Source organism: Sphaerodactylus townsendi, linkage group LG01 (assembly GCF_021028975.2).
Source record: "Sphaerodactylus townsendi isolate TG3544 linkage group LG01, MPM_Stown_v2.3, whole genome shotgun sequence".
Lineage (NCBI taxonomy): Eukaryota > Metazoa > Chordata > Lepidosauria > Squamata > Sphaerodactylidae > Sphaerodactylus > Sphaerodactylus townsendi.
The window spans coordinates 178,450,989-178,474,458 of record NC_059425.1 but is presented as its reverse complement, the minus strand read 5'-3'; the positions used below and the strand labels follow the sequence as shown (position 1 = coordinate 178,474,458).

Below are 23,470 nucleotides of genomic sequence, written 5' to 3'. Positions count from 1 at the left end.
TGGTAAATTTCAAAAATAAAAATAGATACCAATAAAATTACATTAATTGAGGCATCAGTAGGTTAAATGTTTTTGAATATTTATTTCAAAGAAAAGCAGTAAACTAGCTCTGTAAGTGCAGCCAGGCTGGCTCCACCTCCCCACCTCCATCTGAGGCCCCACAGGGTCTCCGATGGAGGTGGGGAGGGGATCTCTGCAGCCTGCGCCAGGCTCGGATCCAGTGTGGATCCAAGCCCGGCGCAGGGTGCAGCCTGGCTGGCTTCCCCTCCCCACCTCGCTCGCGTATAAGTCGAGGGGTTTTTTTTTCAGCACAAAAAATGTGCTGAAAAAGTCGACTTATACACAAGTATATACGGTACCTTTAAAAAAAAGAAAAACAGGCAGATGCTTCTGGGAACAATTAAATTTTTTATTAATCACAAACATTACAGTGCAATTATTTTTCTCAATCTTTCAGCCTTTACAAAGCTGGATTCACATTCTTAACATTCAGATTATACACGCAAAGAAGGTTAATATTTTCCCATATGAAGTCTAAATAAGAGACAGGCTCCAAAACATTGCTGTCTTGTGGGGGAAGGGGGCATTTCTATCCTAAAAACAAAGTGCTCATTTGGGAGGTCCCCCGTGTCCTTTTTACAAAGCCTGTTGGTACACTGGCCTCATGTTGCCTGCCATGTAATCACTGAACTGCTCATCCCTTGTTCGTGTGCCATTTCTCACCAGTAGGATGAGCAATTTGTATCAGTCTACCCTACCATAATGTCCACTATGAAAACACACACACAACCTCAGTGAGAAACTCTGAAGATACTGTACAACAGTTGGGCCTCCTTTGGCTTCAGTGAAGGGGGATTACTTGCTCCCATGGAAGGAAAGGACACAGGACTAACTCCCGACCTAGGTAAGACCCTGTTTGAAAATCCTAAGAGGATCTACCCTTCTGTGATTCTGTGAAATCTACCTTCCTCAGAAGTGTGTTGATCCACAAAAACGTGGATTGGAACAGTGGGGACAGGAAACTTGGTTGTGTGGGAAGGGGGCCGGGGGAGAAGACAGAAATAGTTTACACCAACTAGGAAAGAACGCAAAACAAAATATCAGCCTGACTTTCTTGGCATCAAACCGCACCATCACATTGGAACAGAGAACATAGGATTAGGCCAACGCCATACGTCAAAGTGCACAAGAGTTACGCTAAGTGGGAGCTGTAAGGTTGCATTGCACGGATCAGCCACCTGATCTCGTTAAAGTGATAGCAAAGCAGTCCATCCAGCCGTGGGAGAACGGGGATCACGTTTGTCTGATGGATAATCATAAGACTTGATTAAAATAGGTAATTTTGGGGACTGCATAGCTGTGTAAAATGGCTACCATTCTAGATGCTGGCTTCAGCAAAGGAAAAAAGTGGCACTTGGCAGCCCACCGTGGGTTCACCCTCCACCCGCCCCAAACAACACAGACAGAACAAAATCAAAAGGCTTCTGACCAGAAGACTAGAAAACAGAGATCTTCAGGGAGCTGGCTTTTTCAAATCTCGGATCTGTTTGATCAGGTAGTTCTTCTCGTCTGTGAACTGTTCGTCGTCTGCCCTTTCCGTCTGGAAGTTGCTCAGAAACTCGATGAGTTTGGGCTGGTTTTTCAACAGGATGTCAACGATGGCGGGGGACTTGTTTGGACTGGCCACAAAGACCTATGAGAGAGAGAGACACACACACACAGAAAGGATGAGCCTGTGGGATTATGCTGTGCTGGTCTGGCTGTTTTGAACGGGATCAGCTTTAATTGCTTCAGGAAAAAAACCAGTTTTGAGTTGTCATGGTTGTGTCTTTAAAGCTAGAGCACAGTATTAGCAGAGGAGGAGTTTGGATTTATACCCTTTCCCCTTTCTCTCCTGTAAGGAGACTCAAGGCAGCTTACAAACCCCTTTTCCTTCCCACAACATATACCTCTCTCAGAACTGTGACTAGCTCAAGGTCACCCAGCAGGAACACAGGAGTGGGGCAACAAATCCGGTTCATCAGATAAGCCTCTGCTGTTCATGTGGAGGAGTGGGGGATCAAACCCGATTCTCCAGAATAGAGTCCCAACTGCTGTTCACCATTACACAATGCCGGCTCTCAAGTAAAGGAGATCCCAGATAATCCTCTTTAAGGAATCACAATTTCAAAGCTCTGATTTATAAAATTGTAAACTCTGTGGTGGGGGGGGGGGAAGGGGGGGTTCCGGTTCAACAGGCAATCCTCTTTGTCAAAATGACAAACACGGAGGTAGGTGCAACACGGGTCTATAAGTTGTCACGTGGAAGCAACTGCCTTTCTATTCGTGATCCGCAACCTGTGTAAATCATGATGGAAGCAGCTGCCGACCTCGCAGGTCAGATTCCCCCTTCGTAGGCAAGAGAGGTGCTCGCTACGGGGCAACAGCTGAGTTCTGGCATGGCCTACGCATCATGCCGCGCCATTCCATCTAAAGTTAATAATTATTTTTTTTAATCCACTCGATAGCAGAAGTAGAAATACATACAGCGCTCATCCCCCTGTTCCTTGATCTCTCTGTAGTGGTTTCACAACTAAGCACTGTTCTGTTTGGGTCAGCCAGGGGTGTACCACCCATGGGAACACGGGGTATCCTATGTCCCCAGGTGCACGTGATTTAGTCATATGGGGGGGGCACCGGGCGCTGGCCAGGTGCCCACGCCTGGTCTCACCTGCGGTGCGACGACCCGGCTGGTGCCTGGCGGCTCCTGCCCCCTACCCGGCCTCCCTGCGGGCTGCCGTAAGTGGGGCACAAGTAGGGGGGTACAAGGAGCCAGGGGGGGTCCTTGCAGGGAGCTGGTCATGCCCCATTTTTGCCCGGTATGCCTCTGGGGCCAGCCAATGTCCACTTCCGTTGAGGTTGCTAGAAGCATGCGTAACCAGTCCTCGCAACGCAAGGCACTCTCAGAAACGTTAAGGGGAGACAGGGAAAAGGAACCCTGCTGCATATTATAAAGCCGACAGTATAGATCCGTGGTGGCAAACCTTTGGCACTCCAGATGTTATAGACTACAATTCCCATCAGCCCCTGCCAGCATGGCCAATTGGCCATGCTGGCAGGGGCTGATGGGAATTGTAGTCCATAACCAATTGTAGTCCACTGCCAATTGGCCATGCTGGCAGGGGCTGATGGGAATTGTAGTCCATAACATCTGGAGTGCCAAAGGTTCGCCACCACTGGTGTAGATCCTTCATCTATTTTTGCTCCTTTACACGCAACAGCTACAAGCCCAGTTACGGCTGTCGTTGACCTGATTTCCGTTTAAACTGCTTTTTGGTGTTGATAAATGGCACGAACGAGACCTGAGATATTAACCTAACAGTGTCTTTCGAACACAAGACACACGGTACAGGAGACACATCTTCAGACGCACGTCATGGTGAGATGTGTCTCCTGTACCACGCAGAGGAGCATATTTCACTGCGACATGCCTCTGAAGATGCCGGTCGTAGACGCAGGTGAAACATGGGGAGCAAAAAGTATCAGACCACAGCCATGCAGCCTGGAAAACCCACCACAACCAGTTGATTCTAGCCATGACAGCCTTTGACAACACATGAAGTCAGACTGCAATGAGAAAAGGCACTGAACTTCAGTATAGATTTGATCAGCCTTTGAGCCTGCTAGGAAACATCTACTTTCGGCTTCCCCGCCTCCTCCCTCCTCTCTGCGCTGCTATGTCTAATTCCTTCCTGGAAATAGGCAGGCGATGGAAATCTACCAGAGTAGAGGCATTTCAGTTTATTCTATTTAATCATCTCACAAGAACAGCTGTCGAAGGCCACGCAGAGAAACAGAATCACGTGCATATAAACACGATCACTCCACAGATTCTCACAGAAGAGAGAAGGCCAGGCAGGGGAAACGTGCTGCTTATATCTAGGACTAAAGGCTTGAATACGGCATGATTTCTGGCTGGATCCACCCCACACAAAGCAAGCTTGGCTATTTACTTCCCCAGGGAAAGCTATATTTTCATCTCTTATGAAACTCACATAGCAGAATTTACTGACTTTGCCTCTGGTTCTGGTGAGATTTCTGAAGAGGCTCGGCAGAGCACCGCACGATATTCTCTGAGAACTAAAACAAAGTGGTCTATAATTGAAGAGGTTTAAAAGAAGAAGAAGAAGAGTTTGGATTTATATCCCCCCTTTCTCTCCTGCAGGAGACTCAAAGGGGTTTACAATCTCCATGCCCTTCCCCCCTCACAACAAACACCCTGCGAGGTAGGTGGGGCTGAGAGAGCTCCGAGAAGCTGTGACTAGCCCAAGGTCACCCAGCTGGCGTGTGTGGGAGTGTACAGGCTAATCTGAATTCCCCAGATAAGCCTCCACAGCTCAGGCGGCAGAGCTGGGAATCAAACCCGGTTCCTCCAGATTAGATACATGAGCTCTTAACCTCCTACGGATGTCCTGAGACCACACAGAATAAAAATTAAGAACCATTTAGAAAAGCACTTTCACTACACCGTGAATTCAACACTTCCCAATTTAGGGTGCAATTCCCACTGCAACTTGTTTTCAGTGGCACAGCTCTGCTATGGACTGCAGCGAATTTATTTTAAAAAGCAGGTAGGCGAGCATGTACAGAGCACCTGCCACTGGGCAAACAACCAAATCCACCCACATCTGGGAATCAAGGATTTCGGATCAGAGGATGTGAATTCGTTGCAAGCTACAGGCTTGGCACCTCTTGGCTTCTCCATAATTGCTGGGTCTGGTAGGCAGATGCATGTCACATGACATTCCTGACTGATGGCAAAGATTTCAGTGAGCCAGATGGCTGAAAATCCAAATTAAGGCAAGTTTAAAAATAGCTAGAGGCCCTGTGGGCCAATACAAGCCTCCTGAATTCTACCCAGAAGGATTTGTGAAGTCGCGCAGAGTTGCAGAATCCTCTACCAGAACAACCCAGAAATCTGCACGCTTCACCAGCCAGAACACTCAAACAGACTTCAAGGGCAACCCTATTCATTGCAGAAGTCTCCTCTATCTGCTCAACTCTCCTCTATCTGCTCAAGGTACATCGACCAAGAGCAGTGCAGGTACAGCATCCTGCAGGTTCACACAAAGGAGAGACTGTAAACAAAATGCCCACCATCACTTTATTGCAGTGGTTCTCAACCTTCCTAATGCCGTGACCCTTTAATACAGTTCCTCATGTTGCGGTGACCCCCAACCCTAACATTGATCCATTTTACAGATGGAGAATACTGATGCAGAGAGTCTTAGGCGACCCCCGTGAAAGGGCCGTTCAACCCCCAAAGGGGTCCCGACCCCCAGGTTGAGAACCACTGCTTTATTGGCTAAGAGGTAGAAACTGCACACGCTTTCTTGATTTTTGGCATATACACCAACCAGGTACCAACCGTGCCTTCAATAACGCTCTCCAGATCAGAGCCAGCAGTGTAAGCCCAGAAGTTAAGAAGAAGAGTTTGGATTTATATCCCCCCTTTCTCTCCTGCAGGAGACTCAAAGGGGCTTACAATCTCCTTGCCCTTCCCCCCTCACAACAAACACCCTGTGAGGCAGGTGGGGCTGAGAGAGCTCCGAAGAACTGTGACTAGCCCAAGGTCACTCAGCTGGCACATGTCAGAGTGCACAAGCTAATCCAACTCACCAGACAAGACTCCAAAGCTCAGCAGAGCGCGGAATCAAACCCGGTTCTCCAGATTAGAGTGCACCTGCTCTTAAGCACTACACCCCGCTGGCTCATAAGCATTGCTCAATGTGCACATGAAAATGCAGAGATAACAAGCCATCCAACACCCTTCCTCTCCTAAAGGCGGGATAGCAATTTATAGCAGAATCGAAAACTTGTTCATTCAGATATGACCCTTCCCTCAATCACAGCCATGGAATCACAGGTTGTTCACAGGCAGTGCAGTCCAGATGCAGTAAAGCAGGGGTCTTCAAACTATGGCCCTCCAGATGTTCATGAACTACAATTCCCATGAGCCCTACCACCTGGCCATGCTGGCAGGGGATGATGGGAATTGTAGTCCATCCATCTGGAGGGCCATAGTTTGAAGACCGCTGCAGTAAAGAGTAGCTGGCATGCAAAACCCTGAGGATGCATATAAACAACGGTCCTCCAAGGGGTCCCTCTCTCTGACCAAGGGAGCTTTTGACTCTCAAAAGTTCATACCTTGAAAACATTGTTGGTCTCTCAGGTGGCACTGGAGTTGAATCCAGCTGTCCTACTGCAGACTAGCACGGCTACCCTCTGAAACTAGCTTTGTAATGTATAGATCCATTAATGCACAGGTGTCAAACTCGCGGCCCTCCAGATGTTATGGACTACAGTTCCCATCACCCCCTGCCAGCATGATGCTGGCAGGGGATGGTGGGAACTGTAGTCCATAACATCTGGAGGGCCGCAAGTTTGACACCTATGCATTAATGCCTGCTACTGGCCACATAGTCTCCTTGTGCAGAGGTAACACGATTCTGAATGCCAGTTTCGATGAAGGGGGCCACGAAGACCAGAAAGCCTTTTGGGGCTACCTGGTTGGCCACTCTAGGAATCCAGTCCCCCCCGGCAACACACACACGCCTACACAGTAGCTAAGGGCAAAACATAAAAAGCCAATGCTACTAATGATATGCTAATTAACTGATTGACCGTATAAACGTGCGTGCACAAATCCAGTCCAGCTGCCAGGAACTTCAGAAGACAGAGCTGTACTTACCTGTAACTGATGCTCACTGAGGTCTTCTGTGCTGGCACACATTGGGACTGCGCATCCGCAGGCCAAGCCATGGTGACATTCTTGAGATCTAACATGGAGGGCGCTGTAATGGCCATTGGTTGCATGTGTGCTTTCCCTCCCAATGGCACCAGACCAACAGCCTGACGCCCTCCCCCTCAGTTTCTTTTTTGCCGCTACAAGAGAAGGTTCAATTGAGTTTTGCTCATTGTGAAAGCTTTACGACTATTTTCTCTACACAATACATATCTATGTGACCCAATGTTCCAAGCTCTGATAACAATGATAAGCTAGAATCTTGAATATGTTGATCCCAACAGTGGGCAAGTGAGAATAAATGCTACTGACAAAGGGAATAAGCCACCATGAAATGGGCGATTACCCAGGGATCCGTCCCTTGGGTGATTTCAGGACTGACCTGATGACATTAAGATCAAAGTGACTTGTCCTGTTGAGTGCATTGCAGCACACAATTTTGTTTCTCTGTGTGATTTCTGTTGGTATATAGGGTGCGGGTTCTTTCACTTGATTTTGCTTTGTGCACGCACGTTCATACTGTCATTCAGTAGATCAGCATATCATTAATGGAACTGGTGTTTTATGTTTTGTCCATAGCTGTGATGTAGTAGATTTGGGGGGGGGGGGGGATTGCTGCAGTGTGTTTCCACTACACCTCCTGTTTGCATTTGTTTGGTTTTGGCTACTGTAGGAAACAAGATGTTGCACCAGATGGACCTTTGATCAGACCCAGAAGAGTATTAGCAATCGTCTTTCCCGTTATCTCCCTACTCGGCCTCTGCATTCTACAGAGGCAAATTTGCTGGTGGTCCCTGGCCCCTCAACAATGAGATTAGCTTCTACCTGGACACAGGCCTTTTACTGCCCTGACCCCTGCCTGGTGGAACGCTCTCCTGCCAGCCATCAGGGCCCTGCAGGACCTTGGACAGTTCCACAGGGCCTGTAAAACGGAGCTGTTTGACTGGGTTTTTGGGGAGGCTGGTCACTGATTGCCTCCCCCGCTACCCCCCACATGCCATCATGCTTGCTGCTTGTGCAGTGCTGGTCCCCTCCCAGGGGGATAGGTGGTTTCTTCGGATTGCCATCTGATGTTGGGTTTCTGTTTTGTTGATATGGTATTTGATTCATCCATTTTTGATCTGATTGTTAGTTATTTTTTATTGTTTTCATCTTTTGTACACCTCCCAGAGCCCTTTAGGGGTGGGCGGTATAACAGGTCTAATAAATAAATAAAATAATGCAGGACCAACTGCCATTAACATCTGCATTGGCTCAATCACTCCATCTCTACTGACTGGAAGCACGAAGGTATACCTGACTAATTCTCAGGACTGTCACACCTCAGGAGCAAACAAAGGAAGTAATATCCAATATACAGATGAAGGGGAGTGACTATGGTAATAAGGACTGGCCCAGTTGTTTGAATGTGGTTCTACTGGACACATGAAGATATGAAATACTCACAATACTAGAACCAGGGGGCATTCATTGAAAATGCTGGGGGGAAGAATTAGGACTAATAAAAGGAAACACTTCTTCACGCAATGTGTGATTGGTGTTTGGAATGTGCTCCCACAGGAGGTGGTGATGGCCACTAACCTGGATAGCTTTAAAAGGGGCTTGGACAGATTTATGGAGGAGAAGTCGATTCATGGCTACCAATCTTGATCCTCCTTGATCTGAGATTGCAAATGCCTTAGCAGACCAGGTGCTCAACAGAAGCAGCAGCAGAAGGTCCTTGCTTTCACATCCTGCATGTGAGCTCCCAAAGGCACCTGGTGGGCCACTGCGAGTAGCAGAGAGCTGGACTAGATGGACTCTGGTCTGATCCAGCTGGCTTGTTCTTATGTTCTTATGAAATACTCTCCTCATGGGAGTCCTGTTTTATATGGCTCTTCCCCCCACAACACTCTCCAATAATAATAATGGGCATTCACCAGATTCACAAACAAATAGACCACAAATTAGTTTGGTGACAGACGCTAAGCATTGTTATTTCACAAGGCATGCTTTGAGTGTGCTTTCCTTGCTTATCTTTCAGCTGTCCAACTGGAGCTCCTGATAGGTACACAAGTAAAGAATATTGATTGCTTTTCCACAAGTCATTTCAACCTGAAAAATGAGCAGTCTACGTAACACGTTGCTAGGGAAGGGGACAGCAAAAAGAGGCTGAAAGCACTCAAGTGCTACACGGGACCCATCAGATTTCGCCTGCAAGTGACAGGCCTGCAAAAATGTAAGAACACAAATTGTAACCCGCAAAGAGAGGAATGACTGCATTTGTAACGTTTTGCTGATTGGTATTTTCAAATCATGACCTTCCCCCTAGAAGAGGACACAGCTTTCCAAAGCCTTTTCCATACCATATTACAAGCAAAATATTGGGGGGGGGGGGGGGAACCCCCACAAACATCCACCTAATATTTCTATTAGAATAAAGCAAAACAAATCATTTTTAGAAGGATAAGTTTGCCCATTCCAAAGGTGTGTGCATCTGGCTCCATGCTGTACTATGAAGATACTCTTTAAATAGCACATGTGAAGTCGCAGCTGTGTTCCTCTTTTCCCCACCAGCTCCAAGGGCTGCTTAATGCAAGAAGATATCACATGACTGGCCAGCAGTGGTGTACTGCTTATAGGGACATGGGGTATGCCATGTCCCCGGGCGCACACAGTTTCGACACTATTAGCCAGGTGCCCTGCCCTCACAAGACGGAAACATGTCAGCAGTCTGCCCAGCCCTCTCCCAAAGCTTCCTGCAGACATCTGCCCTCCCCAGGCTCTGGGGAGAGCAGGAGCCTGCCTGCAAGGACACGGGGTGGGGGGGCGAGGCTCCATGTGGGGTGGCTCGGGCGCATGCCATTTTGTCATGGTGGGTGCCTGGTGTCCCCCCATGATGACATGGCATACATCTGGGGACACGGGATATCCCACGTCCCTATAAGCGGTACGCCACTGCTGACCAGTCATGATGAGCCCTGTGATATCTTCATCATTTATCATCCTCTCAAGGTGGCTGCCAAGGTGGGGGAACAAGAGTGGGCCTGCTCACTCCATTCTGGCCTTGCTCAAGGCAGTATCTGGGGTGAGATGGGAGGACGCCTTCAAGGCAGGGGGTAAAGCAACAACAGAACCATTTATTTAAGTGCAGGACCTCCCTGTCCTATATCATCCATCCATCCATCCATCCATCCATCCATCCATCCATCCATCCATCCATCCATCCATCCATCCATCCATCCATCCATCCATCCATCCATCCATCCATCCATCCATCCATCCATCCATCCATCCATCCATCCATCCATCCATCCATCCATCCATCCATCCATCCATCCATCCATCCATCCATCCATCCATCCATCCATCCATCCATCCATCCATCCGTCTCTCCATCCGTCTCTCCATCCATCCATTCATCCGTCTCTCCATCCGTCTCTCCATCCGTCTCTCCATCCATCCATCCATCCATCCATCCATCCATCCATCCATCCATCCATCCATCCATCCATCCATCCATCCATCCATCCATCCATCCGTCCCTCCATCCATCCGTCCGTCCATCCATCCATCCGTCCGTCCATCCATCCATCGGAAATCCAACATCGTCCGTCCATATCCGTCCGTCCGTCCAATTGTCTTCATATACCACCCAACTTGACCCGGAGGGCTCTGGGCAGTGAACAACATCAAATTCAAATACAAATAAACATAAAATCAAATACAATAATCTCTCAAAAATATAAATTAAAATGCAGCAATTAATATATAACAATGCCCTTTAAAATCCTTCTTAAACCCTCCCGAGAGGAGAGAAGAAAGGGTGGGTTCTATAGATGATAATGAACCCAAATTTCCATGAGGATGGAAGGGAGGGGGGGGGGGGCACTTTCAGCGGCTGGACACTCCAAAAGCCCGGCGGAACAACTCCGTCTTACAGGCGGAGATAATGTGAGGGTAGAGGGGAGAGATTGCCCTAAGGTTCCCCCCACCTCACCCTCCCTGGAGTCTCACAAGCAGCCAGGGCCCAAGCGCAGCGGCAGAACGGCCACCCTCCACCCAAAGAGCCACACCACACTTTTCACCCTCAACCCTTAGACCTCGGCTCTACCTTAAAGACATGGAAGGCCTCAAACTGGATGTTGGGGCTTTTGTCGCGCAGCAGGTTCATCATCAGCTTCAGGTTCTCCGGTTTGCTGATGTACTTGGTCATGATGGCAAAGTTATGTCGGTCCAGAATCAGCTCGCCCAGCAGCTACGGAACACACGGAACACGTGGAAATGAACTCTTTGTGAACTACCTGGAAGCCGGTGGGCAAGCAGGCATCTTTGGGCTCGCTCTAGTACAGGGGTCTGCAACCTGCGGCTCTCCAGATGTTCATGGACTACAAATCCCATCAGCCCCTGCCAGCATGACCATGGGATTTGTAGTCCATGAACATTAATTAACTAACTAACTAACTAACTAACTAACTAACTAATTAATTAATTAATTAATTAAACTTCTATATTGCCCTTCCCCGAAGGGCTCAGGTGTCCATCAATTATATAAAACCAGTTAAAATCCATTTCACATTCATCCCAGTTAAAACCATATATAAATTATAAAAATTCAGATGGCGATTAAAATTGTTTCCCCTTCCCCATTCTTGCACACAATGGAGGCCAGATATTTGTCACAGAAGTGTGGTGTTATCCCGGTTGGCCAAATGCCTGGCGGAACAGGTCCGTTTTACAGGCCCTGCGGAAACTCTGTATGTCCCGCAGGGCCCTGATCTCACCTGGGAGCCTGTTCCACCAGGTAGGGGCCAGGGCTGTAAAACCCACAATGGCCCTTTGTGGAGGGATATGGGGCCCGGACCACTTTGGGGCCAGGGATCACCAGAAGGTCCGCCTCCGAGGAGCAAAGGGGCCTAGCAGGGCGATATAGGGAGGGATGGTCCCATAGATATGCTGGTCCAAGGCCACGAATAGCTTTAAAGGTCAAAACCAGAACTTTAAACATGACCCGGTACTCGATCGGCAGCCAGTGTAGCTGGTGCAGGACCGGAGTAATCTGGAGAGCCACAGGTTGCAGACCCCTGCTCTAGGACCCTGCGGCTCTCTGTTGCCAAACCTTTACCTTCCTACTTGTGGCAGGCTCAGGGAGCCTCCTAACTATGCCGGGCAGGATTTCCTGCCTTTTCCGGGACTGAGTTGTTTTGATATAGCGTGTTTTATGCTTGTCTGCTCAGCCTTAGGAACTACAGAAGGGAACCTTTTTTTCCCCATGGAAAATCCCCCTTCTCAAGGCACCAACAAAAACAGAGGCGGGTTCAACAGACACATGTAAAATTTATTGAATAAACTAGGTGGGAGCAGGAGATATTTCAGGGGATAGAAATTGGGTGCAGTTCTTAATTCAAGCTTTGTAAGTCGGGTCTGTCCACACTGTAAAAACCAAGTGGAGACTCTTGCTCACATTATACTTGACTGTCTGAGATATGTGGGTATTAGGAATTTCTCTCCTGGGCGGGTCTTAGACAAAGAGACTCTGACAACTCTGTTGTGGAGCGTTTGTTAAATAACACAGAGGCCGTGCTCTTGGGAAAAGTAGCAAAATTTCTTTTACAAGTGACAGGATTTTCTAAGTAACGTCCAATGCTAGATACAGTTTATCTGTGTTTTGAATGTACTTTTGATTTGTACCTCAGAAATGTCTGTAATGCTCTGGAGCCTATTTTAATATGCCTAATAAAGGTTGTTGTATTGTTGTAAGTTTCTTCAGTTGCTTAAATGTTATGAGAGGTTCTTTACTTAGAGATATTACACTTAGATGTTACTGGCGAATGGATTCACAATTATTTGGGGTTCGAACTGGCTGGTACCCTTTCACACAGTACGCATACAGCCTCCACAGTTAGCTACCCACTTCACATAAAGCTCCCTCCTGAGGCTCCCATTCCAATTGGTTTAGCAATTTTTCTACACCCAGAAGATACACTCCCTTCCCTTTCATTTATGGTCACCTGGGAAAAGTTTCACTACTATTCCACGTTCAGCCTTGACCACTAAATAAAATTCCCAGTTTTCTTGTCTGAGCATTTTCTGCTTTCAGCACACATAGACACTCGTATATTTCAAGTCAGGTCTGCTCCCTGACTGAAATCCCCTCAGAGATGTTTAAGACCTGAAGTGTTGAGGACAAGTAGAAACGATGACAAAGCATTTCGTCTTACCTTTAGAGACTGCCTCTTTGTTACATAATTCTCGGAATGAAGAAGCTTTTCATAATCCTCAAAGAACTGAAGAGAAAAAGGGGAAAAATTATCTTCCAGACAGCTGGTTTCCTTTGTCCTTGTCCAGGAGAGGGAGAGAGACGTTCCAGCTAGAGAGGCCCACTGTGCCACAACAAACTTATGAAGCTGCCTGAATGAGACCATTGGTCCATAAAGGTCAATAATGTCTACTACGGCAGGCAACAGCTCGTCAAGGTATCAGGCGGAGGGTCTTTCACATCACCCACAGCCTGGTCCTTCTAACTGTAAATGTCAGGGATCGAACCTGGTCCTTTCACACACATCTACCACAGAGCTATGACCTCTCCCAATCACTTCTGGAACTTCTATCGTATGGCCTCATTTTTTAATTAACAGAACAGTGGATCCCTTTGTTTCGAATGACCGCGATGAACACAGTAGTACAGGCTGATTTTTTTTTCAATGTAAAGATCTGACAAGATCTGTAACCTGTAAAAATAGCAGATTTTGCTATTTTTTGGGGGTGGGGGGAGCCGAGATAAAACTGCGGAAACACACCTCAACAGCAGTTCCAAAGAAGCATTTTAAAACCTTTCTTGAAAAGGACAGAAGCCTCCTGTTCTTACCATGTCATAGTTCTGCTCTAATAATTCAGCGACCAGCACTTTGTGTCTTGTTAGCAGGTCCTGGAAAAGAAAGTTACAAGAGAAGAATGAAATCAGCCCCCCGAGAAACACCCGTCTTCCCTTCTGCTCTCTTTCATTAGGGCATGCTGTGTGAAGGAGGACAGAGCTGTGTAAGAGGAAGGAAGGAAGGAAGGAAGGAAGGAAGGAAGGAAGGAAGGAAGGAAGGAAGGAAGGAAGGAAGGAAGGAAGGAAGGAAGGAAGGAAGGAAGGAAGGAAGGAAGGAAGGAAGGAAGGAAGGAAGGAAGGAAGGAAGGAAGGAAGGAAGGCCCAAGCCTTGTGCTTTAGAACATTTTAAAATGCCTAGATGCACTGCCAGTACTATACTCTTCAGCCATTCCAAGTGGACTTTTAAAAGCATGCTAGGCTCCAAGGAACAAGGATATACAGTGGAACCTCGGTTTTCGCTGATAATCCGTCCAAAAAGAATCAATGAAAACCGAAACCGATGAAAAGCGAGGCAAACTTTTCCATAAGAATCAATGTAAATCCAACTGATCCATTTTAGGCACTCCAAAAAACATACCAAAAACACATTTTTTTGGTGAATAAACATGGTGTTTAATGCTGAAAACAGCAACAAACAATAACACTCGGACCAGCTTCAGAGCCAGTGGACCAATGTCGCAACCGAAAGCTGTCCAAAGAGGTCTGCTTCTGACGCCTCTTTAAGATTTGTCTGAAACGGGGCAAGACATTGTCATTAAACAAGTTGCAAACACAGCCTGCAACAGCTTTGTCCAGGTGATTTTTCTCCACAAACCCCTGAACCTTTCTGCAAATCGATGAAAACCAAGACAAATTTTTCACTGAAAAATTTGATGAAAACAGAAATTGATGAAAACCAAAGGCAATGAAAACTGAGGTTCCACTGTACTCGCTAATTTTCAAAGCACTGAAGCATTTTTTAAAAGACAGATAGAATATATATACATTGGACATTCATAGCACAGTTACCCCCTTCTTAGTCCATTGAAGTTAGTTTTTTTTTTTTAAAGGGTGACTGCTTGAGTCTGCACTTTCTCAAACTTGTCGTTTTAGGCCTACCTGCATCCAAACAAACAATACCTTATGGAAAAGGAAATACCACACAGACTCTTCTGCGAGGTTAAAAAGGGTTAATTTTAAGACCATACAGAGTCACGCTTGTTAAGATTGTGGGGCTCTCTAGAGAAGAAGCCAGCAAGTGACAGTGCAGTCTTTTTCCGTGTGTGTGTGTTTGTGTGTGTGTGTCTGTGTCTCTGTCTGTCTCCTTACAGGAGAGAAAGGGGGGATATAAATCCAAACTCTTCTTCTTCAATGCTTACTTCCTGCCATTGTGAGAACTACCCATTTATTCATTATTATTATTATTATTATTATTATTATTATTATTATTATTATTATTATTATTATTATTATTATTATTATTATTAATTCGATTTGATAAACCGCCCTACCCCCAAAGGGCTCAGGGCGGTGTACAACAAAACAAGAACAACCATAATAAAACAAATCGAATAACCCCAGTTAAAATACAAATCTTAAAACTATAGCAGCAGCAATCCACAATAAATAGTTAATAATTAATAATATATGTCACATCACACCCTCACGATCAAGACCTGGGAGTGGACGTAATTCTGGGAGGGGGCTGGCAGATGGTCAGGTGCACAGCCAGTAAACAGGGCAATAAGCAGGGGGCGGAATCAAAGGCCGGGTCCCCCCGCAAAAGCCCGGTGGAACAGCTCTGTTTTACAGGCCCCAAGGAACTCCTGTTGGTCCTCAAGAGGGGCCCTGAACTGCTGGAGGAAGAGCGTTCCACCAGGCAGGGGCCAGGGCAGTAAACGCCCTGGCCCGTGTGGAGGCCAGCCGCATCACAGAGGGGCAGGGGACCACCAGCAAGTTCGCCTCCGTGGAGCGGAGGGTACGACCCGGGACATATGGGGTGAGACGGTCCCGTTGGTATGAGGGCCCCAGGCCGCGAAGGGCCTTAAAGGTCAAAACCAACACCTTGAAGACAATCCGGAATTCCACTGGGAGCCAGTGCAGGCGGCATAACACGGGGGTAATATGATCTCTCGCTAGGACCCCCGTGAGAAGACGGGCCGCCGCATTTTGGACCAGCTTCAGTTTCCGGATCAGCCGCAAGGGAAGGCCCGCGTAGAGCGAATTACAATAATCCAGCCTGGAGGTGACCATTGCATGGATCACCATGGCCAGGTCGGTCTAGGAGAGGTAGGGGGCCAGCCGCCGGGCTTGACGGAGGTGGAAAAAAGCAACCCGGGTTACATGTGCCACCTGGGTCTCCATTGAGACCCAGGTGGCACATGTTCAACCAATTTTTAATCCATACAGGGACCCATCATCTTATCCCATGAGTGCTAAGCTCACTCTGGATCTTTGACTGCTCCCTGAAGTCCAAGTATATATGGTCTACTAGATCACCCTAATTCACATGCTTGCAAGTGAATTTATTTTACACACATTAATTTGCATCACTGCAAAATTTTCTAACTATTGAGCATTCACCTTAAAAGTAGCAAAAGCATCGGAGGCTATGTCGAAAGTTGACATTCCCACGTATTGGAAAAAATTTCTGAACTGATCCGAGAAAAGGACAATTTTGGCCAAAGGCTCGTGTCGAACACATTCCCGCAACATAATTCCACAACGTAAGGCAATCTGGGGCGATTCGTATCTGGAGTTTGAAAAAAAAATCCTTTCAGGCATAAATACAACACAAAAAGTGCTAAGATGTACTGCACAAGGTATGGTCCATTTTATCACATCTGAATTTCCTAAGATTCTCAAGACTGAGATATAATTTTGTCTGCGAAGAGCTCTTAGATATCTGAACTTCTCCAGAGTTTGTCCCTTTAGATGTGTTTCTTCTTCTTCTTTTGGAATGAATGAAATGTACTAAGATCGCAGAGGGTGCAGAAGTTTGCGGCTCTCTCTTTCATTTCAGTATTAGATCTATTAGCACTTATACTTGCAGAAAACTAAGGCATTCAAACTTCACAAATAAGCTAATTAATACAGTCTTATATGCTAACTAGACAACACTTATGTTTTAGGTTACATTTAGCTCATTTTCCCACTCCCACCCCCCCAAAAAAATTCCAAGATTTTCCTCCTAGGGAAAACAGAGAAATATTTTCCCCTGTGGCTTCAATATTCCTAGAAATTTTACACATCTCTATAAAACAGACATATAAAATACCCCTTTAAATCAGAGATCAGCTGACTTATGCCTTTGCATGTTTCCAGTCACCCCACAGAGCATGCCATGTGCTAACTAGACAACACTTATGTTTTAGGTTACATCTGGCATCCTTGAAACTGTACTATTCATCAGTGAAGTGAGAGACTGACAAGGCCAAAGGGGCACCTAAGAGTCACCACGGCGTGGAAGGAACCTGCTGAAGGACAGCTCCCAAGAAGTTTTTACCCCTCCCTCCAACATCTCTCAATGCCGCACCTACCCTTTGAGGAGCATAAACAGGATATGTGGATGGGCACTAACGTATTCCACTGTCGGACTCCGAGTTCCAATCTGTCTTCTCAAGATGTTGTTGAATATTTGGGAGACGTCCTTTTTGCCCTATTGAAAAATGACACACAGAAGCACACGCGCGTTTCCCCAGGCTGGAGGTGCAACCACGACGGGGTGCCCAAAGCATGATTCTGCGGCTTTTCATTCTACTTTATTCCCTTGCCATCTCAGTTCCTTGCACGGTTCTTAGTCACGTGCACTAATTCTTCCTGAGGATCATAGGAACTGATTTCACGTTACTCGTCCACTCTACCCCCAGCCTAGCCCTAACAACTCTGGATGTGAGCAACTGCATGCAGGCATGGACGTAAGTAAGGGGGGGGGGGTTTTCCTCGGGTTCACCCCCCCCCCATTCATGTCCGAAGCTCCGCCCCTCCGTTTGTGGGTTTTAAAAACATTTTTAGTGCTTTTTTGGTTTTTGGCCTGCAGGGGGTGCATTGTTTGGGCTGGCAGCACCAAACTTTCAGGGATTGTTTGGGGGACTCTCCTGATGATAATACCCGGGTTTGGTGAGGTTTGGTTTAGGGGGTCCAAAGTTATGGACTCCCAAAGGGGGTGCCCCATCCTCCATTGTTTCCAATGGGAGCTAATAGAAGATGGGGGCTACACCTTTGAGGGTCCATAACTTTGGACTCACTGAACCAAACTTCACCAAACCTGGGATGTATTATCAGGAGAGTCTCTTATTGATACCACCCATGTTTTGTGAAGTTCTTGAATCACAAAAGAATTTTCAGCGCGTGTCAGCTTACCTCGAAGTCTATCAGCTGCAGGTTGGCTATGAGGCTGACCAGTAGGCCACTGTTGTACAGTTCTTGGGCTAACTGAGCCACCACCTCCGTAGGTGGTTCTTTGTCCGTGGTCCCGCACAGAATCTCCTTCATCGCTTGGAGTGATTTGGATACTTCTTCAGACGCCTGGGAGGCAAGAACAGCTTAGTCACCAGAAAACATCTCCCCAGACCAAAGGGGCAGAGGAAGGTCATGAGTTCTGTTCACTTCTGTGTGACAGAAGAAGAGTTTGGATTTATACCCCCACCTTTCTCTCCTGAAATTTTTCTCTCTTTCTCACAATACTAGAAACAGGGGGCATTCGTTGAAAATGCTGGGGGGAAGAATTAGGACTAATAAAAGGAAACACTTCTTCACGCAACATGTGATTGGTGTTTGGAATATGCTGCCACAGGAGGTGGTGATGGCCACTAACCTGGAGAGCTTTAAAAAGGGCTTGGACAGATTTATGGAGGAGAAGTCGATCTCTGGCTACCAATCTTGATCCTCCTTGATCTGAGATTGCAAATGCCTTAGCAGACCAGGTGCTCGGGAGCAGCAGAAGCAGCAGAAGGCCATTGCTTTCACCTCCTGCATGTGAGCTCCCAAAGGCACCTGGTGGGCCACTGCGAGTAGCAGAGTGCTGGACTAGATGGACTCTGGTCTGATCCAGCAGGCTAGTTCTTACGTTCTTATGTGGCTTACAAGCTCCTTTCCCTTCCTCTCCCCACAACAGACACTTTGAGAGTTGGTCATTTATTACTGACCTTCACAGCTGTACACTGCAGCTAACTGTTTGCTTGGTGAGGACTTTCCGCTGCCTAGAAAGGGGACTGTGACTCAGCGGCTGAGAATGCAGTAAGTTGCAAGTTCAAATCCTAGCATCTCTAATTTTAAAATGGCTATACCTGTTCCACATAAAGACCTAAGTAAAAAACTGTAATTTCACCTGCCACTGTCCTCCTGTCCTCTCCCACTCCCCACGTGCTCCATGCCCCTCACTCGTCATTTGGTCAGGACCAGGCTGCAACGAGTGGGGGGCATGGAGCACAACGGGGGGACACGACAGGAGGAAAACGGCAGATGAAGTTTCAATTTTACTTAGACCTTTATGTGGAACAGGGTATAGTTAAGAGGTGATATGAAAGAACCTCTGCCTGAGTCCTTGAAGAGAGGCTGCCAGCTGAGTAGACAATACCGATGGGCCAAGGGCCCGATTTAGAATAAGGCAGGTTCATTTTTTCATGCAGAAAACACACCACACATAAACTGGAAGTTTCTTCCCTTCGCAGATGTACAGAAAAGCTGCGGAAGGGGCGAAAAATACGGCATGAAAGCTCAATTGAAGGCAGGAGTTCCAGGAGAACAAGCAAGGGTCTCTTTTCCAAGCACTTGGGGGACTCTGAATAGGGTGGAAAGGAAGCCCAGAAATGTTGCAAATAAATAAGCTCTGCCCCTTTGCAAGACTCAATGTCCCCTAACTGCTGATCATCAGAAGCGTACCAGGGGCAAATGGTGCCCGGAGACAAATTGTCTCCAGGACGCCCCCCAGGCTCTGCCCCCCACCACCTAGCTCTGCCCCTGATGCCCCCAGGCTCCACCCCCACTGTCCTCAACCCTGCCCATGTCACCATGGACATGGGCAAGGTCTAGGGTGCCCACCTCCCCCCCAGACTCCACCTGCTGGCTGGGTTCCCAGCCGGCAGCCTTCAGTCTCTTCTGAAGAGAGGGGGGAGTCCAGGGTGGGGTTGAGGGTGCTTGAAGGCAGTAGGAAGTCCTGCTGCCTCATCGTTTTTTGAATGCTTCGGATGGAGTCGAGGCACGCGAAAACAACAAGACAGCAGGACTTCCTGGTCACGTGGGGGGCCGATTTTGCGCCCCCACGTGACCAGAAGAGTGGTGCCCGGGGACAAGGGGTACCCCTTATCCCTAGGCAGATACGCCACTGCTGATCATGCGTCCCTTCCTGCCTGTGACCATTACGGACTCAAGGGGAATGTTGTGGATATGTTCCTGGAATGAATTTATTCAGAATTTGTTTTCAAGCAGCCTGAAACATTATTTTTTTACTTTAAGCAATTCTTTCCCCAACTACAAAACAAAATTCTGGACTCACCCCTGCAATTTGACACTTTACCTCACACCTTGAACAAAATTCTGGACTTAACACTGCTATTTGACACTTTATCTCATACCTTGTCTGTTTTTTTATCCTGCTTTTCCAATATGGCCAAGTTTTCTTTCAAAGTTTTCACGATCTCAGCCGGGTTTTTGTACGATTTGCTAAACAAAGGCATGTTTGTTTTCATCAAACTCTTTCTTCTAAGATCTGAGGTTTGCTCTAAACAAAAACGGAGACAAATTTTCATTAGCGGCCTGCAATTCCACCTGGTCATCTAAGGATCAATACAGCCAACTGAACCAGAGAGAGAGAGAGAGGCTCATTCTGAAGTGATATAAAGTTACACAAAAGATACAAGTGTGTTCATATCAAAGAATTAAAAACTCCAAGAACTGAAGGAATATGTATGTATTAAACAAGCAAGGTAGACATTCCCTGGGAGGGCTGTGTTTGGCGCTCCCGGCAGATTTTTAAAAACTCCATTCCCAAGTGTGTTAGTTTCAAGGTGTTTTGTGTGTGCACTCTTCTGCCTTAGGAATCAAGGGAATACTGTGTGTTTTCAATGTATACTAAGAGAAGAAAAGAAGGTGGGTTTATACCCGGCTTTTTCTCTACCATAAGCAATCTCGGCAGCTTACAATGGCATCCCCCCTCCAACAGACACCTTGTGAGGTAGGTGGGGCTGAGAGAGTTCAGAGAGAAGTGTGACTGGCCCAGAGTGACCCAGCAGGCTTCATGTGGAGGAGAGCGAATTCGAACCCGGCTACCCAGATTAGAGTCTGCTGCTCTTAACTACTATACCAGTGGTGGCAAACCTTTGGCACTTCAGAAGTTATGGACTACAATTCCCATCAGCCCCTGCCAGCATGGCCAATTGGAAGGGGCTGATGGGAATTGTAGTCCATAACATCTGGAGTGCCAAAGGTTCGCCACCACGGTACTATACCATACTGGCTCTACACAACCCCGGAAGACAGAGGGGTACATCAAACCATCACAAAGACCTAGTGGGGCTTTCTGCAGCTCTTCTGCCAGTAGAAGAGCTGATTAAATTGAAGGAAAGCTTCACAACTGGGCTGGGGCGTAGCTAGGGAAAATGGAGCCTGGGCCAGACTCCAAGTTTTCCACCCCCCCCCCCCACACTCCACTTACCTTAGCTGGTGGTGGGGCCGGGCAGAGGGCCGGGCAGCGGCCTCCAATGGGCCTGGTAGGGCAAGGGGAGAAGGAGGAGGGGTGTGGTGGCGATTTTCTGCCTCCCACGTGACCCCAACAGTGTCTGTCTGGGGTGTCTGTCCCCACTCTGCCCTGTGGTAGCTACACCACTGCAACTGGGCCAAAATGAACAGTGAGGTATAAACGTTTCAACAAACTAACTTTGCTCAGTGGAGTGGTAGGATCCATTCCCAGAGGCCCTTTCCGCACATGCAAAATAATGCGTTTTCAAACCACTTTCACAACTGTTTGAAAGTGGATTTTGCTATTCTGCACAGCTTCAAAGAGCACTAAAAGCAGTTTGAAAGTGCATTATTTTGCATGTGCGGAATGAGCCAGAGATCCTGGTCTGCTGCCAGAGAAGAGGCAGAGAGAGTTTGCCTCACTCAAGGTCACTTAATGAATGCATGGTGGAACCAGTATTTGTAACTGAGAACTTCCCAATTAGCCTCTTAACCATCCTGCCACACCTGCTCTAATACAGCACTCCAAGGCTAGTCGCTTTCCTCCTGACTCTGAGAAAGCGACCTTCAATACAGGCAAAGAAGCCAGCTTCAGCCTATTACAGTTGTGGATTCACTTGGGGCCTGCCAAACTTTTTGGCCACTGCAAAGGTCTCCTCCAGGACCAACCCCTAGGGGGAGCAAGAGGGCCATTGTCAGAGGTACAAAGGGACTTTTCAAACATTGACACTCTGGGAAGTTCAGTGGTAGGAGAAAATGGGAGTTGTAACTATAGACTTAAGATACCACTGCAAGCAAATGTAGGTGGAATGGAAATGCATTACTATTGGAACACTCTTCTAAACATCTGCACTCCAGATCAGGATAAAATTATTCCCTAATAATTCCAAATGGAACACAATGGCAAACCACCTAGTAAACTGAGTCTGCCTAGTTACAGTGGTGGCGAACCTTTGGCACTCCAGATGTTATGGACTACAATTCCCATCAGCCCCTGCCAGCGTGGCCAATTGACCATGCTGGCAGGGGCTGATGGGAATTGTAGTCCATAACATCTGGAGTGCCAAAGGTTCACCACCACGGGCTAGTAAATGTTGTGATGCAATGTTAACCCATTTCTAAACATATTATAATATATTATACAATATTTTATGTACCGGCAGCCCATTACCAAATCCAGACACTTGTTCAAAATGTTTAAAGCCCCACATGGGTCCCAAGAAAAGGAGAAATAAGAACTGGATGCCATCAGCTCACAATAGTCTGGACTGCTGTTTATAGGTCCTTCTTAAATTGATTGCTAGAGGGATACACAATGATGATAATATTATGTACTTGGCACAAGACAGCCGAGTAAAGGTTAACGGGGGCGTATACGAAAGATGGCCCCCAGGAAGAGCGCTGCCCTGCATTCAGCTGCATGCCACCCCCCACCCCCCCAAACTCCATGTGGGATTCAGGGGGGGAGGTAGTTCAAATATGGGTTTGATTGGCTCCAGCTTTAAACCGTGGGTTCCATTGCTGAAGCCTGCAATTTAAAGTAGACCCAGCCAGGCCCAAATCCAGCCTTGAACCGCAAGCTCTGCTCTGGCTGGGTCCAGCTTTATACTGGTGGCTCTGCCTCCAAATCCCCACCTCCAAAGTCACATGGGCACCGGAGGTGGAACCAGCAATATAAAGCCTGACACAGCAGGCTGAGCTTGCAATTCAAGCAGCCGAGAGCAGGAGGCGTAGCAAGGCCAAACTGCATCCTGGGTGCGCAGGAGTGTTTTTTTCCACCTCCACCCCTCCCGCCCCACCCTCCCAAGCAGCACCACTCCACCTCCACTGCATCACACACACACATTCTCTTCCCACACTTCTACCCACGCCTCCTTTCTTTTTCGTAGTAGCTTTTTGGAGGCTGAAAAACGTTGGTTTATTTACAGTTCAAGGAGAAAGCTGCCTGACGAACTATACTTCCCAGGAGACCTTGTGAGCCCCAAGGTCTCCTGGGAACTGTAGTTCCTCAGGCAGTTTTCCCCCTGAACTGTAACTAGGCCGCTTTTTTCAGCCTACAAAAAGAAAAGGAACGTAGGTAAGTGTGGGAAGGGGGTTGGGGTCGTGGGGGAAAGGGGGAGGGACCAGGGGGCGATTTTGCGGCCCCCAGGCATGCGCCCGGTGCACGACGCACCCCC

At 47.5% G+C, this 23,470-nt stretch overlaps 1 protein-coding gene across 3 annotated transcripts in view; it reads right to left on the bottom strand.

Annotated features, from left to right (window-relative positions):
- Window positions 1-388: 388 nt before the first annotated feature.
- CAB39L (calcium binding protein 39 like) overlaps window positions 389-23,470 on the bottom strand; it is a 39,344-nt gene continuing 16,262 nt past the window's right edge. For all 3 annotated transcript variants that reach the window (XM_048500988.1, XM_048500979.1, XM_048500968.1), the window contains exons 2-9: window positions 20,192-20,337; window positions 17,979-18,143; window positions 17,156-17,274; window positions 16,200-16,368; window positions 13,632-13,691; window positions 12,985-13,050; window positions 10,878-11,021; window positions 389-1,693 (exon numbers count right to left, since the gene is read on the bottom strand). In XM_048500988.1, the coding sequence (XP_048356945.1) occupies window positions 1,514-1,693; window positions 10,878-11,021; window positions 12,985-13,050; window positions 13,632-13,691; window positions 16,200-16,368; window positions 17,156-17,274; window positions 17,979-18,143; window positions 20,192-20,305 (1,017 nt within the window). In that variant the 5' untranslated portion in view covers window positions 20,306-20,337 and the 3' untranslated portion in view covers window positions 389-1,513. The remainder of the gene's footprint in view (window positions 1,694-10,877; window positions 11,022-12,984; window positions 13,051-13,631; window positions 13,692-16,199; window positions 16,369-17,155; window positions 17,275-17,978; window positions 18,144-20,191; window positions 20,338-23,470) is intronic.